At 36.3% G+C, this 18,622-nt stretch overlaps 1 protein-coding gene across 4 annotated transcripts in view; it reads left to right on the top strand.

Moving 5' to 3' along the window:
- The window catches only part of LOC115570949 (potassium voltage-gated channel subfamily C member 1-like), a 60,504-nt gene extending 44,819 nt beyond the window's left edge, over positions 1 to 15,685 (top strand). For 2 of the 4 annotated variants that reach the window (XM_030399796.1, XM_030399795.1), the window contains one exon: positions 3,781 to 15,685. In XM_030399796.1, coding sequence (XP_030255656.1) covers positions 3,781 to 3,935 — 155 coding nt within the window. In that variant the 3' untranslated portion in view covers positions 3,936 to 15,685. The remainder of the gene's footprint in view (positions 1 to 3,780) is intronic. The other 2 variants (XM_030399797.1, XM_030399799.1) reach the window with 1 other exon arrangement.
- The last annotated feature ends 2,937 nt before the right edge of the window (positions 15,686 to 18,622 follow it).

Below are 18,622 nucleotides of genomic sequence, written 5' to 3'. Positions count from 1 at the left end.
TCATTGTTCTCTTGTAGTCATAAACAGTCCTGTCCTACATTGTCATGCATGTTCTAATGTGTGTGATAATACCACTGTGTGTCTTACTCAGTTGCCTCATTACAACTCTGCAAATATTCTTTCTATATGAGCCAGATTTTTGCCTCATAAAAGAAATAAGACAGAGACTGTGTGTATAAATATGATACATATTTCTGCATGAGACGTATGTATACAGTATTAAATGGATTTAAGCTTAATGATAAGAGATGACTCATATGGATCTATGTGACCTAAATACAGCTAACAAGAGGATGCAGGATACAGTTTCATGTCATCTAGTTTCCCCAAAAGACATCCGAGATACAGTGTGTACTGTATGGACACACTGTGGCTTCAGTAATGGTCATAAAGGGATCCATACGTGTAATTAAGGGTAACAGGAGATGATACCATCTTTAACAGGCAATTGATCCCATGTAAGAATGATACAGAATGTGGCCATGCCCAGAATAGCATCTGAACAGTCAGCAAATTCTATGTATTCACAGCAAGCGGGCGTGAAATTGTGGGACATATGTGCATTAGGTAATAGTGGCAGTCAAGTCGTTCTCTGCCTGACTACGTGCATAAATAAAAAAGTGATTAAGCCTATTATTTCACTTCAGTCTACTCAGTTTTAGATGATTATTTCCTGGTCAGAATATTTGCAGATCCTCCTCACTCTGTTCCCTCTCCACATCCTCCTCATTCTGTGATTAACACTCATTCTCCATCCCATCCCTAGGCCGCCACTGCAGTGCAAGTGTAAATAAAGTCTGACTGTAGGTAGGTACGTATTCCCTCCACAGTGCAAATTAAGTGTGACTATGGGAAGGAATTATGTCATCACAAGTACAATGACAGCCAGACTCATCATTTCCCCTGACAGACAATCCCAGAGCTCCAAACCCCTGTTGATGTTGTAAATACAGTACTTAGCAGTGAGGCAGCTAGCAGACCGTGACAGACTGCAGTGGCTGAGACATGATTAACATTATAAGCATGTTTTATTTTAATTTGTGAAACGGTTCCTCGTCTTGAATTTTACCATGCCATACTTTTATACAGCACCAAACCAAACTAATGTGCCGATCAGCTTCTGATTGCAAAACAGACAGAAAACCGACAACTTGCATAAAATCATCAGAACTGCATAACTACTCTTTTTACGTTATTCGTCGTCTATTTCACCTTCATGAAATAACAATTAAAAACTCATCCCATTTTTAACTTGTATCACACAAGTGTTTAAAATCCTCTTATTTCAGACTAAAAAGAGCCCACAAATGTTATAGAAAGGATTAAATACTGCAGACATGACCACTAAATCTATCAGTGGTTTATTCTGAAGATCATAATGTGTATGAAACATTCTTGGTCTTTTAATCATGTGAGGGGTGTGTTTTCTTCCGCTCATTCTTCCTCTTTCCTCTTTGCATGCTGCATGCTGATTTTTTCACCAGGAATCGATCCGGTGGAATTTACCAGCAGAATCAAAAGCTTTTATGAATTCATATATGGGCTCCCCAACATTGCCCTTGTGAACCTGTGTAATGCGTACTTCAAATCCATCGGGCATTCGTCATTGTTAGTCAGACATAGCACGTATACATAGCAGCAAGTAAAGCAGTTGAGTAATATATACCCAAATACAACTTGTAGCAAGTAAAGCAGTTGAGTAATATTTACCCAAATACAACTTGTAGCATAATATTAATGTATTCTTATATATATATATATACCAATGCATCTGAATTAATATACAGTACTACTAATTTCACAGTCTAACTTATTTAAACAGAAACAGGATGTTAACACTATTGATTTTAAAAAAGCTTCACTATCACTAGTGAATGAAATTATATAACATAATAGCTTTTTAGTTTATGCCAGTTGCACATTTAATAAAACAGTAATTCATATTAATTCAAGTTAATAATGGACAAAAATACTATATAGAGAGGTAACCACTGAATATATATACACTTAGTGTCAAAAACAGGGTCGGATTCATGAAAATATTACGATTATAAGTAGCTATTCAGTTTGGTCAGGTGAAGAGTTTATCTGATAATGACAGACTAAGATTAAAGATAGCCACTTCTCGCTTTATAGCAATTTCTTGTCAGCCTTTAGTAGAAAGCATTGTTGCAGACATATTACTAATATGGCTGCTTACATTTGATACAACCTTAAAGTGTGTCTTGATTGGTTCGATTTGAGCAGAATACTTTTGAAACTGAACTTGAGAATGAAGAAGCACTACAGATTCGCCAGACAGCTACCCCAAAATCTTTGTGTGAGAGGTTGCCTCAGAAAGCATCATCAATATTTTACTGAGTTGCCATCCAACTAATGCCCCTGAGCGAGTAGGAACAAAAAAAGGACTTTTATTCATGGTTGGCTCAATTGATGCGCATGACAGAGTGGTGGAGTTAGTCGGTATTTTTTCCATCTTAGCAGGAAGGCACAAAGGGCGTCATACTGTACCAATGGGTGTTCTTTGTTGTCCGATTGTGGCCTCATGATGGTTGGAGTTTCACAAAAACACACAATTGTACCTTGGTCACTTCAAACTCTGTTAGCAGTAGTTTTGTTGCATAACCTTAACATTAAATTTCAGCTTATGAAAAACATCCCTATGAAAGTGTTAAACTCCACCCATAATGGGTCAGCCATTGTTAGGTGAGATCAACTGCTACCTACCAATGGTGTTTCACCTCACTTGATGCAACAACACTCTGTCAGCACAGCACTATCTTCTCTGTGGCTGCTTCCTACAGGGGGAATTCAACGTCTGCATGCTTTTTTACACCAATGATACAGCGGGAAAGGACACAAAGGCCAATTTGTTACTTCACAGATAGATTGGTTATGAAGCATACCTTTAGTGGTGCAAGCACCCTGCATTATATACTTCAGAGTCTCTTGTGGACTTTGTCAATATATCTTGGTTTTTTTTTTGCCATGTATTCTTTCCCACTGTAGACAAAATGTGAACTGATCTCCATTACAGGATGCGATTACCAGGGGATAGGAAGCGGTTTTAAATGTTGCAGGGAGGACTTTTTGTGTTGACCATTTGAAGTTTACAGGAACCAAAAGTGAATATTATGTTGACTTTTTATTAGCATGATGTGATGCATACATCCCTTTATTAGTGGTGTATTTCTAAACTTTTTCACCCTAAAACTTCAATGGGTCAACTCACACACTGTATCAGTGATAACTGAGTATCTTCTACTGTGTATTTGTGTAAAACTGTATAGTTTTGTCCAAACACTTGTCTGAAGCACCTGAACATTGCACATTACACTTCACATGATAAAATGTTGAGTGCTTTATTCAACGGGCTTACGACAGGTGTTACATTTCTGAATATCTAAGAATCGTTTATTTTTCTGTTTTATATAAAAAAAATACATATCATAACTCGCATTTTCTTGTTTTGTCCTGTCTGTCTTGTCTGTGTCTGTCTCCGTCTGTCCTTTATATGTGTTATCATTTGGTAATTTTTTCAATCTGTTTATCCTTCATTTTTTTCTCTTTTCATTTTGATTTCTTCTGACCATCTTAAACCTCATGTTTCGTGTTTCAATTCTGTGTAACCTTCATAATACATCACCTGAAAAAAAAAATAAAATGTCATAACATGCCAAAACACTTCAACTATGATTTTCTTTTCTTTTATTTGCATATAATATCAAAACAATAACACATTAATTTAATCAATTGATGGTTAAAATTATATTCTTAAAGCAACTGGTTATGAGAAATCTCGCAGCCTCAATAACATATCGGGAATGGCCGGGTCATCACTGCGGCTCGCTCCTATCACTAGTCCACCCTTTGAAACCTATGAGGCCCCGGGACCACTGCGCCGCTGTCGTTCCCCCATCCCCTCCATTTTGTAGAAGAAAGGATGTTCATGATTGGATGATAAGAGAAGTAGTGGATTAGCTGTGGACTAATCACACCGAAGCCTCCATTTGGATCGTACACTGAGCAAAACAATAGCAATAACATGAAATGAACTTGAATGTAGAAAGAATGACCTCTTGTCTTTTGAATTTAATTGTTTATGATGCATGCATCCGGCTAGCTGATGGGGGTCAAGTAAACTAGCTTTAAGGCTACTAGATCTAGCTTTAAAGATACAAAGTTAATTTAAATCATTAGAAGTGTAAAAATTTAATATTTGGATTGGTTAGTAAATTAAATAATGTGAAAGGTTTCAAAAAAGTATAATGAAAACATGTGCACAGTTAGATTTTAAAACTTAGAATTAAGTGTGTAGATGACATCCATTTTTAAATGTTCTGTACCAAACAAAACGGAGCTCACAACACTGTCCAGAGAAATGACCATGAAACCAGATACTTAAGTTCATTTAGCCAAAGACAAAAATACATTTATAGATTATATTGATGTTGAATAGGTTTCTACTTTCTGTCGTTTGTGAATATTGATGTATGTACAGTGTAGACATCATTTTGTTAATTCTCTCTGAAGAAAAACAGACTCGGCTTCTTTAAGTCTCAGTGTTGACACTTAATTTTGTATCATACCATTGTGACATCATCGGACACTTTATGTTAATAGTTAACACAGCAAAGCTAAGCGATGTCACATGTGAAATAGAAAAAACAATAAAACAAAAACCTTAGCTTGAACAAAAGATATTGAATAAATTAAAAGTATTGTACCATAAGAGCTATCTCAAATTGTGCAGCCTAACACGACTTTTAAAAACAGAAGTTTGTTTTATTACAGTGCTGTTAGGGCCGCATGTATGAAATTGTTATCTTACAGTGTACAGGTGTAAAGGTCGATTCAGTCACTTTTCCTTTGACAGTTAAAAGCATGTTGTCTAATACACTTATATATACTTATCCATATGCAATTATAACAATCATAATGGGCAGGGTGAGGTTAGTTGAAGTGAACTGGAGACCACTTCATGGAGGGGCCATTGCAGTGTCCAAGACAAGAATTGTGTGATCGATAAAGGTAGCTAAGATAGCATACGCTTGTAATTTACTGTAATAGATGCAATAGATCACACCAATGGTTGTCGGTCCGACAAAATGTTATATAATGCCAAGGAACTTGAGGATTTAAAGTGTTTTCAGTCAATTGATAAACAGTAAACTGAAGTTTTTTTCATTTTGTTTTGTTTTTACAATATCCAAACATATTTAAGTGCAATAGTTTAGGAAATAGGAAATTGAGAACTAATTGAAAAGTAGAGCTGTCTGGCTAGCAACATGCTAACTGTTTTTTGTTTCCCAAACAGTCTTTGGGAAAGGAGCACAATTCAGCTCTCACATTCTCAGTTAATTTTTATTTACCAATCGTAAATGACATAGTTGAACTTTGAAAAAATGCTTCTCTGGACAGTTACGTAAATTAAATATATACTTGTACTGCAATTTTTCAAATAAATCTAAACAAAATATATCTAGAATGTTACTTAAAAATAACGATAAACTAAATACAAAGAAAGCCTGTAAAGTCAGATATGAATGACTACATAATTGATTACACTGTTAAAACAAATGCACTTTACTAACAGTCAGTGTAAATTTACTAACCTTTAACGCTTGCACGTTGGCGTACAACACAGACTATATTACAACAAATAAACTGATTGAACATGTGAGACCACCCAGTCAAACAGTGACAAACTTTTCTAAACATTTGTTTTGTTTCTTCTTCACTTTTGATATTTGTTTACATATATTTTATTCATTTTTTATTTTATTTTTATTATTGTTTTTTGGTTTAACTGTTTAAAAAAATATATCCAAATGACAAAATGCAATCTGTTGGTTAATCTTAAAAAATGTGACAGTGGTTACAATATACAGTTTCCCTCAATACTTTTATATAAGCAATCTCTTGGTAGACAATTTCTTGCACAGATTGTCGTCCTCACATTAAAAAATAGAATGTTATTGGTTGAGCAAAAGTGATTTTAAATGAACAACACATTCACATATGCAATAAACATGCAATATTATTTTAATGCTGGAAAACATGCTGTGCACATACATATGTAAATATGCAGATCTATTTTTAATCTTAAAATGAACAGACTCTGTCAGCAGTTTAATTATTATGTCTAATTTAGCCTTGTAGTTCCAGAAGAGTAGAGAAGTATTATGATGACATGAGCCATTTGTGTTGTTTCATTTCTAGTCAGTGTGTCCTTACTGGTCCTTTAGATTTTTTTAACGTTGTGGCTGCCATTTTTAATTGTTTCAGTTTTGTAACAGTCTTACATTTTATTCATTTGTACTGTTAATTTGTATTTCATTGTAAGGAATGACTTTTCTGTGCCACTGATTGTCTGAGATAACGTTTATCAAGAAAAAAACAAATGCTCTATTTAATTGTACTTCATAACAAAAAATAACTGTAGTAAGACTGAAATCACCAGGACAAACTGTAAGTGCTTTAGAATCAACACTTTTTGCAGGTGTAAAGGGAGAGTATTTGCATACTTGTAAAAAAATGTCAGGTCCTGATATTGTTACTGTCAATATCCATGGTCCTGACTGCCATTTTGTCTAAAAAAATCAATGTGCTTCCAGATCCCTAAACATTGAGACCTTAGATATGCAGTAAAATGATTGAAGATGAAAGTTATGACATCACTTCAACACTTACTTCAATCCGATGTTGACCGAGGTTTGTAAAAGTCTCATTTAGAATAGATCCTACCTTTTAGTCACTGCAAGATGTAACGCTTGCCTGGCTTCATCTGATACGGGTTTTTGACAGCCATCGCACATATTTTCAGACTGAAGTTACTAATAGTCGTGCTTATACTCAAAATTGTTATATTTCACCATTATGATGATGTCAAAAAAAGAAAAAAAAATACAATAATTCAATGTTGTCTGAAAATATTTGAAACAGCATGCAGAGCTTTGTTTCTTCAGTGAATCCAAGCATTTTGACAGCAGCTCCTTAATGTATAATGTCAACTTGAACTTAGGGAAGGTAGGTTAACTCTGGGATAGTATGTTTTTAAATGGATTTAACTTGCAGAAAAATGTATGATACCGTGTACAACGACACACTCAGATTGGCCTTGTTTCAATCCTCAAAGCTAATCTTACTCCACATCAGCGCACAAAACCTCATCAAACTTTTAAAGTGCATGCATACCATATAATCTTAAAATGACTCCACAATGTGGATGTAATGCAGTTTGCAATATACTGGTATGCCACTATTTTGGAATGTACATTTTTTTTGTTACAGTTGAGGAGAATGTCCATCCATCCCATATATCTGCAATGGGATGTTTTTTATTTAATGCTACAATTGACTGATGGATGAGAGGAATAACACAATCTCACAAATCACTGCATAGATTTCGACATTTGTGATTTTAGAAGTAGTTTGCTTATATTTGCTTTTCTACTGTTTCAAAAAAAATGATCTGAAGAATGTCATAACTGTGGTTCTGTTGAGTTAGAAGAATCACATAACATAGTTGTGGCCAATGCAAAAATCACCTAGGACATTCTGATGTAAACATTGTTTAAGTAAACAGAACAGGCAGATGTTGTAAGTGCCTCTATGAGGCCCCTGTAGGCTCTGATGTCAATTTAGGAGTTCATGCAAACTAGCTAGATTTAACTAGCTAAACCTTCGAAGCAATGCTTAATAAGTCAGTGATTATTATTGAATATGTACATATCTGTATCTACACATGTGAATACATTAAAGTCATATGAAATTGATATATCTATGTATACTTTGTGAGTGTGGGGCAGAGGGTCTCATAGCAAATGATTCTAACAGAGTTAAATGGTTTAATATGTTTGTCAGCAGAAAGGTGTATGGTTTCATTCTGCAAAGGAATCAATGCAGTGCCAAGCTAACATAGGCACACCACTTAGTGGCAGAGCCTGGCTTTTATAAAATATGTACATTTATGTTTGTATATTTGTTTTATTTTTTCTGTACCATTCGCTCATGGCCTGGTTATTTTTAAGGCATAAATTATTAATTCGGCTGTAATGACAAAGAGTGCATTGTTAGTTCTGCATTTTTTGCTTTGGTCCCATGTGGGGTAAATGCACTGTATTCTACTGGACATAGATTAAATATAAATGTACATTACATGTAAATATTTCAATGGTTGTTGCTAATGTATCCTTAACGGCACATGTGGTATGGTACATGTACAGCTTTGAGGGGGAAAAAAGACTTGCATAGACTGTTATAGTATTATATTTAGATTTGTTGAGGATGGAAATACTAAATACTGTTGTTCTGTGGGTACAGCCTTTTAATATGTGAAAGGAAGGGGGCGAGGGTGTTGCTGGATCACATTTTAATCGTGCCATGAGAGGAGTGACCAGTCAAACCTCTGTGTGTCTTAATATGGTGCATAATATGTTGTGTGATGTTAAGAAGATGTTTACCCTAGCTTGTAATATCCATGTAATCAGTGCCATATAATTATCATGGACTTGAGCAAAAAAAAAAAAATGTAATGTTGAGCACACTGAGGTAAAACAGCTGTCAGTCCTCTTGTAGCAAAATGATCAAGTGCTCACCAAGAAGCTGGACCCAGATGTCTTGCCACCATCCACACTAAAATTGGCATTCACATTCATACACATTTTTTTTCATAATTGCAGTTAGAATAACTTTACATTAATCTAAATTTAAAACTCAGCTGAGTGTGATTTCGCAAATTAGCAGAACAGTAATGTGAAAGGACAGTTTCAAAGACACCATAAGCCTCAAAGTACCTTAAATAACATTTTAGACACTACACCGCCTGGTAATGTTGGAATAAGACTGATCAACTTTGACCTTCTACTATAGTATCATCAATCACCAAGCAGTTAGGGTTTACAATTCCAGTGGCCAAAATCATGTTGCAACAACACAAAGGCTGCTTTGGCACTGTTTTAGGATGTTGCTGCTGCCAGAACAAGACAGACAGAAAGACAGAAAAAGTCTGTTGTACGTCCAAACAAACAGCACCGCGTTAGTATCAAACAACAGATCGTGTCTTCTAGACTTGTGTAGATGTGCAGGATTTTGTGAACACCTTAGTGTAACAGAGAAGAGGGCATACACAGTAATTTATAAATCTGGCTCTAAAATTCCATTCAATTATTTATGTGTGGACATAAATATTATTTTAATATGATTACAAAGTCTCTGCTTGATGGGTTAGGTTAATAGGTGCCGATTCTTCCTCATAATCTAGGATGCATTAGGGGCCTTTTTCTATCATTTAACTAAATTCTTAACATTTAACATACAACTGGTCTTTAGAACATATGAACTGTGTCTCGATAACAGCTTTTCTCTGGAGAGAACTGCAACTATAAAGTGGAAAATGGCAGAGGAAGAGGGGAAAGAAGAGCAGACGGGAAGAGCTAATGCGGCCGCAATAAAGGATAATGTTTGTACTGGGTGGATGTTTGCTCGTGAGACCGCAACAGAAGTGTTTAACCTCCCAGTAAATAATACATGATGCCGGCACATGTGACACAGGAAGCGTTTGTCATAACTGTAGGCAAAGAATTTAAAAATATTCAACCTACTGTTGTGGACAAACGTGTCCTTGAATTCACGCCTGTGTTTTCATGATGCATTGCTTAAGTTGGGGGTTAAGCCTCCTGAGATGGTACTGGTCAAATGTATTAATTACACAAGTAGAAGAATCCCTCTTGTAAATGTGGAAGCTGCCATGAACAGCACTGAGTATGTTTGTATGTGTCCATCTGTCAAAAATGTTTTTTTTCATGAAGTGTACATATCATTCCAAAGAAATTGTTTGCACATACACACACACACACACACACACACACACACAGACACATACACATTGCACATTAGTGAATAACTGGTCATCATCTCCCTATCACCAAATATTGTTCTCTTTGAAATGCTCTGTACATAATTCCCTCCTGTAGAGATGGTGGCCATGTTTGTTGAGATTTGGCAGAGTGCAGAGCTTGGTGCTGGTCAGTTGGCTGGTGGTGTGTTTCATTCAGTCTGTTGTTTGTTTCTCCAGTACTGTCAGCCACCAGTTTTATTGTCACCATTTCTTGATTGTGTTGTTCAAGAATAACTTATGTGCCAGCTCTCTGTCTGTATGTTGGAGATAGACGTTTCTGTAGCTGTACTAGCATTGTCATTACAGTTTAAATGTGTGCACTTTATTCTGACATGCACAGTTATCCAGAAGTTTACAGGTAATGGTAATCCCTGATTACTTCCCTATTGTATATACTGTCAGTAACACCGTGGATTATTGTATTGGAAATGTAATTGGCAAACTCCAAATATGAGAACAACAGAAATCATTCATTTATGATCATGATTGGTTTGTATTAGTTGAGCACTACTTTTATAAACCAATCTAGAAACAATTGTAATGTTACAAGTTTCAATTTCACTGAACATGATTTCTTACAAAATACTGTATGTTGTTTCTGTATGAACTTAACATTAATGGCTTTCTGTTCTTGTCTTCACAGTGTTAAGTTTCTAGCATTCGCCTTCTCTCTAATGAGGAGTCTGTAAGCGGTAAACACAAATTTGCAGCGGGAGCCACGTAAGCCACAGGTGTGACATGGATGGACAGTTTAAAGGAGATCTTTGGGGTGACAAGAGAGAGACCAGAGGTTAATCATGAATTAAAACATCTTATGGTCTTCTCCTCACGTTGTTACCAAAGCAGCCTCTCGGAACTCCGACCACATTTTTCGACAACTGTCTGACTGACAATTTTTTTCCTTTTTTTCGGCAAACTGACTGAGCATTGCACTGACACACTTTGGGAGCGAAAAGGACTCCTGATTACACATTCCAGATGACATATCTTTGACAACATCTCGCCATCTTGTACGATGACCAACTCAGTACCATCTACAGTGCTGAACAACTGAGCAACTTCACAAGTTTCCGGGAAAAAAAAAAAGAACACTTGTCTTCACAAAGGACTGAATGAACAATGTAGCATCTCTGCTAACATATTGTAGCATTTGTTGGCTGGGAAATAACATGACTTAATCCATCAACAGTTCAAAGCGAGAGGAATTTATGCATTCAAAGGATCTTTAGATGTCATTTTCCTCTTGGGTTACTTTCAAGTGAAGAAAAAAATAGAGATTACTGTACATGAGAGACAAAGGATTGATCTTGCTCATTAAAACACTGCCCCCCAAAAAAGATGCACTAAATAAAGTGCATATGAAATCGATCACAAATGCAGAGTATTTAACGACACCCATACTATAATCCCTCATTCAAGTTTAGCACTTGTATAGCATCTTTGCCACTGAACCTATGTCTTCCATTCACTTTTCAGACTGAAACACTGCCCTCATAACAAGTACTGAGAAAACAAAAACAGCACTAACTATGATGTTGAACAAATGAGGCACATGTAGCATCAGCTCAAACTGGTCATGTATAGCACTTACTGTTTCTTTTAGAGTCACCTGAAACATTTGCCATCAGAAAATGGTGGAAAAGACTTCTCTTTATCTCTCATGTACTGCCATGGGTTGCCCAGAAATCCATGTGGGATATCAAAGGTCCTGTAGCATGCACTTGCTAAATGACCTTCTGTAATGTAAAGTAGATTAAGAGAACTTTTAGGATGAGGTTTGTACTCAACCTCGCACTGGCCGTTGCATCGGTTTGGTACTAAGTCATTAATCTAAAAGAACTCTGTTCTTTAACTGCCACTAGCATCCCATCACTATATGCACATTTAAATATTTAATATTAAGTATTTTCCCCATGTCTGACTGACACAAAGCTCGGTCATGAGGAGCAAAAGACTGCCAAAAGGAGACAAAACTTAAGTCCTAGAGACAATTGTCTTTCTTCAATATCGAAAGGTATTGGCCTAATTACAATGTAAAGAACATTCCTACCACAAGAACACTTTTTACATCACATGAACCTATCCATTATGAAAGGGACCAATCAGATAAACATTCCCCGTAACACAAAGGCCGACACTGCCAATTAGGCACTAGAATTTCCAGATGACTACTGCCCCATCTCTCTCTTGTCCCTCTTGCTGCCAATGACTGCTTCACAGGCAAGTCGACGTCAAGATAAGGATGGCCCACCAACAGAGCCTTTGGCAAAGGGGAAAATGAGAAGAATGGACCAAGAGTGGAGCAAATGTGGAAGTGTACAAAGAGAACAAATCTATATTTTGATAAACAAATCAACTATCCATGGCTAAGGAGGAAGTTTCTGTGTGGGAAAGGTCCAGAATGGAAGAAAAAAAAAAAAGTCAGATGCAAACGTTAAAAGAAAATTTGGCATCATGAAATGGAGTCAAAGTCTTGGGGGAAAGATGGGAAGTGAATATTTTGTCATAGCGAGTGGATGAAGTCGTTTTCCCCACAAGCAAAGAGAAAATGTTCCTCTGAAAGACAATGAGCGACGACAGACTCTTGCCTATAAAGATGCGGGGATGACAAAGGATGGACGCTGAGATAAACAAATGAGAAAAAAAAAAGATAATGCATTTTTGTAACTTTGTTTACCAGCATGACTACTTTGCATGACTGTCTTTTCTGCAAGCCCTTAGTTGAAGACAAGGGTGCTAGAGATACAAAAAAAAGTATATATAAAATGAATTAAAAAAATGTTATATGCAATTAATGTTTTAAAAAAGATTATAATGAAAGAGAAGAGCTATATTTTGTTTTGAAAAGTAAAAAAAATGTGAATATTGAAACATGTATGTTTGCAAAGTACACCCTGAACTATGTTTTGTTTGATGAAATCTCTCTGCTACTACTGCCCTACATTCCTCATTCCAGTGTTTTCCAACCACTGCCATAGTTTTACTTTGTTATGCATCAAGCAGTGTATTTTCCAACCATCCAATCAACAGTGAACGTCAAAGACTTTGCCAAGCTATAGCATTTGCGCAAAGGATGTTTGATGTCAAAAGTCTATGTTTTCCTCCTTGAATCATTTGCACAACTACCGTAGCAGCAGCGACAGCAGCAGCAGTTCTAAAACAATGGCTCTCCATGCCACAACTCTGACTGCTTGATTAGTACTCATAGTTTGCTTTTTTTCTTTGGCAATAATACAAGAGTTGTCACATGATTGTAGCAGGGCAAATGGAGAACCTTGAGAGTATCTTCAACGCCTCAGTGTTAAAGAGATTCGTGAAGGCTTTGGATATCCCATGGCCGGATTTTGCTGGGATAGGCAGTTCTGTTCCACTAGTCCTAAGTAGAAAAATGGGAGTACAAGTCCAGGTTATCCAATAAAGACCAATAACAGACTATGAAATATACTATATTGGCGAACAATCAAGAGAGATTTCAGGTTTGCATGGAACCAACTGACATTCCAAAGTTTGTGTGTGGTTTAAAGGACTCAGGTGTGTCGATGGTGTGTGTGGATGTAGGTGTTTTGCTATTTTCTTTCTAACATAATAAATTCTAGTATATAGACAACGATGATGTGAACACCTCACAGTGATGTGTAAAAAACGCATGCATTATGACTTGATAATCTCTCAAGGGGGAGCAGAGTCTTGACATATCCCCTTAGCCTCTTGTCATTGTTTGTCATGAATCCAGTCTTGATAACTATGAACACTGTGCCGTGTCGTAGAGCAGAAACGTCTTCCTCCGAGAGGCAACTGAAAACTACTCACACTCGCAGTGTCAGCATGAGTGTGTAGAGGTAGCTCGTCTTCGTTTTTTTAGATGGTCAGGTCTTTGCATCCGTCATTACCCATGGAGTTACATGTCATCCAGCTGGCTAGTTGGCAGCTCATTACAGCGCACAACGCAGTCATATGAGCACCAATCAAAGAGACCCAGAGCTTCCAAAATGATGTCAGTGAAGTACTTTAAGTGTTGCGAGAAAGAGGGGATCAGAGATACCAGTGTCCACCAAGGGAGATTGATGTTACAAAAAAAAAGCAAAAAAAAAAAGCGTCTCATTGTTGAGTGCTGTCCAAGCACCTCGACCTTAGTTTGGTGTTCAAATTGAGTTTCCGGCCCTGCTGGTTCAGGGCTCAGCTCAGGCAGCTGAATGGTCTTCTGTCCATTCCTAGTACATTGCAGTTGGAGGTCCACCAGAATAAGAGGCTCGATAGTGTGACGGAGACTACTTAGGCTATTCAAGGTTTTACAGGTTCATGAACTTCTATTTGCAAAAATGGTCCATGGGATTTTGTTTTGGTCCCGTATCTTTTTAAAACTCCCAGTTTCAGTTCCCATTTTGGAAAGGCATTAAGCAACTATGGCTTCGATGGTCACAAAAATGTTTATGAATATTTCAGAGGTTAACCTTGAGCAATGGTGTGCACACTTGCAAAAACTTTGTGCTTCACCCAGCTGTTTGTGTTTTCATGGCCAAGTACTGTCATTTTTCTTTTCTTATTTTTCAATGTTGAGTTTACCATTTCTTCATTCTCTACATTGTGACTGCTCTGCCAAAACCAGGCTGAAAAAAAAGATGTCTTTCCTTTTCTATTGCATAATACTGCCATTTGATTTAGTCGTGTTGAACAGAATGAGTTACAATGTTGAGAGTGCTAAGTCTGTTTCATTTTTCTCAAGTTTGCAATCTGTTATGACATGTTAAAGATTTCCTGTTTAACACTCACATAACCAAAATGACAAAGATGCTTTACATGGTAAGTAGGTTCCACTGTTAAAGCAACGGCTACTTTGTGTTGTAACAATATACTGACATGTCCTCTCCAGGTGTTTGGAAGGTGTTATGTGGTCCTTGGATGACACATCTATGATATAATATTCTATTTACTTTCTTTATGTGCCTGTTTATGTTGAATATGTTTTTTAAATTGAGGACATTGTATGCAATCTGCACCACGAATGCCACTGATCGACACTTACTGTATGCTCCCTGGGACGCAGATGTTCTGTCATCAGTTCAGATGATTGCAAACACATGTGTAGTGGCTTTATGGCTCTCCATAGAGTGACTTAGCAATCACACTAATCTAAAAATATTTTGTTTTACAAAGCGATAAGACCAGAGTTGTTTTAGAGGAAGCACTATCATACTGAATAGATTTTTCTATTATATTTAATATCTTATTTTAATCAGAAATTATGACAAACACCATAGAAGTCATATACATGTGTCTAATATTACAGGCTAACACCATGTATTCACATAAGCATTCCAAAGATAAAAGATGTATGTTCATTTTACATGCCATCAAATTGTATAAAACAGACTTAGGTACTAGTCCATTGTACTACGGTCTTAGTAGGAGAGTGAATGGGGGGAGGAGGTGGTCACTGGAGTATCTGGTTGTGATTTATGCCGGATTTTATTTTTTTGAAATATTGGAACACAAAGAACAAACTCATCAAGAACTGTATAAAGTATATTTCAATGGAATGTTCATGATCTATCTTTTTATATTTTGAAGAAAAAATAGAAACATATCAATAAAGTGTCATAATTGAACATATTTCTACTATTGAGACTTAAAATGTATGAATGTCAATGCGACCCAATGTGAACCAATCTCCATAGCAGCTTGAATGAACAACTGGTAAACAGTCATGAGATGCTTTTTCAGAGACATTAAAATTGCTTAAAATCATTGAAATGAACTTAAAATAAATGAAAAAAGTGACATCAACAGTGTGTCAGTTTGTTTAAGATTTCTAATGGATGAGACGTGCACTCCTGTACATCCTGACTTAGATGATAACATTCTGCACTGACAGTGTTCAGCGGCCTGTCAGGAACAGGAAACCACAATACAGTGATTGATATAATCCGACTTGAAGTGAGGACACAATGAAAATCTAGAGTCCTGCGTGAAACTGAAAGATGACACATTAAATTTGTGACTGGAAGTTTAAGAATATGGTGTATTTTGATGCCAGCATTTCCAGGAAGGTTGGACTGTCAAGTTTCTGTTTCAGCCAGTGACTGCCAGTGAGCTGCATTAAGCCATTAGAGCTTCTAAAATAAAGACTTGTCACATAATGATAATCTATAATTTTGAGGTTAGCTGTAACTGTGACACGACATATGAGAATGATGAGGTACTGTAAGTGCTGATTTCCTTACATTACATGTTGGTGTCAGATGGCTATAACTTCACCTCCGAGGAGCCATGAAACTGAACACCATGTTTAAATCAAAGATCAGTGATATTTCCTAACTGATACAGAAGACGAACAGAATGAAAATGAAACGTATCACAGTAATTTTGACCTAACCAAATTAAAGGGGTACTGAGAGGATGTTAAAAAGGAAACAAAAGTAAGCTTAAATATATAAATAAACTTCAACCCAGAATATGTATCCTCAGGATCATCTTAGGATGTTGAACAAAAATGTAAAAAAAAAAGGTGAACAAAAAGATGTATTTATTATTTATTATATGTATTATTATTTAATTTTTAGAAACATTCATAGTTGAATGAATCGGATGGACGGACGGCTTGAGTTGAGCTTCAGTTCATATTTAGGCTACACACTTTGGTGTATTTTTGCCTTCTAACAGTTAAAACACTGATGTAAATCACTTTGTTTGAGCTGCTAAAACATGGAAGATTGCTACGTCTCACGTGTCTTTTTAAAATTTATTTTTAGTTTGTTGAGTGTTATCTTCAGCTCTGCCTTTTGAAAAATGCTTCTATCCACGATGAAGGCACAGTGCCATAAGCTGATGTAAGGACCACATAGTAATGTGGTCTGATGAGTCATCTATATTCTACTTATGGATACCCAGTGTCTGTTTCACACTGCTTTATGTGGTGATGAATCTGTGATGGTACAGTATGTGCAACCTCCTCATGGGAGTCAGAGAAGTCATGATTGCGCTACATTGCAGCATTAAGGTAAAGATTTAAAAGCCATTTTACAGATCCAGAAGCACCTGCTCCTCTGCCGCACTGTACTTTATCCGAGAAGATGATGCACAACATTTACAGTGTCATTTTGTGGTTGATATTGCACAAACAAAAAACAGAAGAATTATTACTGGAAGCAATTCTTGGATTGTTAATTCATTTTATCCACATTCTGTTAACATCCTTGAGCTAATTGCTTCACACAAAAGGTCAAGAGTAACATCATTTGATGACATGATATGTGATCGAATGGGTATGTAATGTTGCAATCCAGTGAGTGGTTTGTTTTTCTGTGACAGAAGGCAGCTGTGAGGAAATGTCGGCAGAGGCCTCTTTCAGATTTTTCTCCTTTGTGCCAAAACATCCCCTCCCTCTGGTGGTAAGACACAGTAGTGTCTGTGCTGGTAGACCTGAGATTTATAATTTATATCTCACTTGTTTGTCTCACTTGTTTAAATCACAAACTCAAAAAATTTACAAACGAATAAGAAGACAAAGAGAAAAATGACCTTTTCTTGCATTTTATGCATTCATCTTGTTATTGTGATTAATATTTCCATTAATATCGTTCAAGAGAAGTGTCGTCTGCATTGTGACACAACACACTGACTTAATTTAAGATGTAAGACATTACTGAAAAATAGCCAAAATAACATTTTAATTCCTCTGTTACAAAGGCCAATTTCGTCTTTTTTGCACCTGTTTTTATAATTGTTCTTTTTTCCTTTTATATCACAAGTTGTGGCCAATTCACAGTATTGTGGTAGAACATTTCTAATAAACTATACTTTTTCCAGAACCTAATCCCACAAAATCAGGGATATTTTTTTTTAGTACTATCCAATTGTAGAGTGTAAGATTGTCCCTACCTTTACAGTACATGGTGACACACAGTTTGTTTACTTAAGTTTACAACTAATTTCGAGATCTACAGTACCTGAAATGAAGTCCTCCAGGGTTCAGATGGTGGCTGTTTATCCAATTGAAGATTGGTTTGTGCAATCCTGTTGCAATTGAGCAATGGATTCAGAGACTGGCAAGGGCTGATGATGATTTGGAGGAGATTGTATGGTGCAGACATACAAGGGTCTAATCTTCGATGAACTTGAGGACTAATTCTCCTTAAAATGAGGGGCAACATGTGACAAAGCTAAATAAAACTTGCATTCCCTAAATAATGATTTGATGCTCTACAAATAATAAAAAGTTTAAGCCCTTTACCCAATAATACATTCCTAAAATTACACCTAGTGATGTAATTTCTGTTTTGTGACAAAACTACTCATGAGGCAATTGAGTGGTGCAGTTTGTGGTCCTAAAACCCAGAAATCGGTTTATATTTTTACACATCATGTTCCCTCTTGTCAAAGTCAGTGCGATTTTTTAATTGGTTTTCAGTTAAATGCCTGAAATAAGGTCTGTAGTTACTATGGGCTTAATATATTTACATGTTCTGTGTACAAAGTAAGATACATCTTTAAATGTCCCACAATTGAATTATAACATGTTTACATGTCTTAAAAACAGCAGTTGCTAACAAGTGGCTAAATTAAATCAGGGACATAAAAGTCACCACACTGAACACAGAGACTTATCTTGAAGTGAAACTCTCGCCAAAAAGCAACCAAGGCTTTATTTGCGATTGAATATGAGTCAGACCTTCGTGTAAAAGCATAATTACAACGAAAGAGGCACTTTTAAGATTTACCGTA

This window comes from Sparus aurata, chromosome 20 (assembly GCF_900880675.1).
Source record: "Sparus aurata chromosome 20, fSpaAur1.1, whole genome shotgun sequence".
In the NCBI taxonomy this organism is placed as follows: domain Eukaryota; kingdom Metazoa; phylum Chordata; class Actinopteri; order Spariformes; family Sparidae; genus Sparus; species Sparus aurata.
The sequence above is the reverse complement of the archived record's forward strand: the minus strand, read 5'-3'. Positions and strand labels throughout refer to the sequence as shown.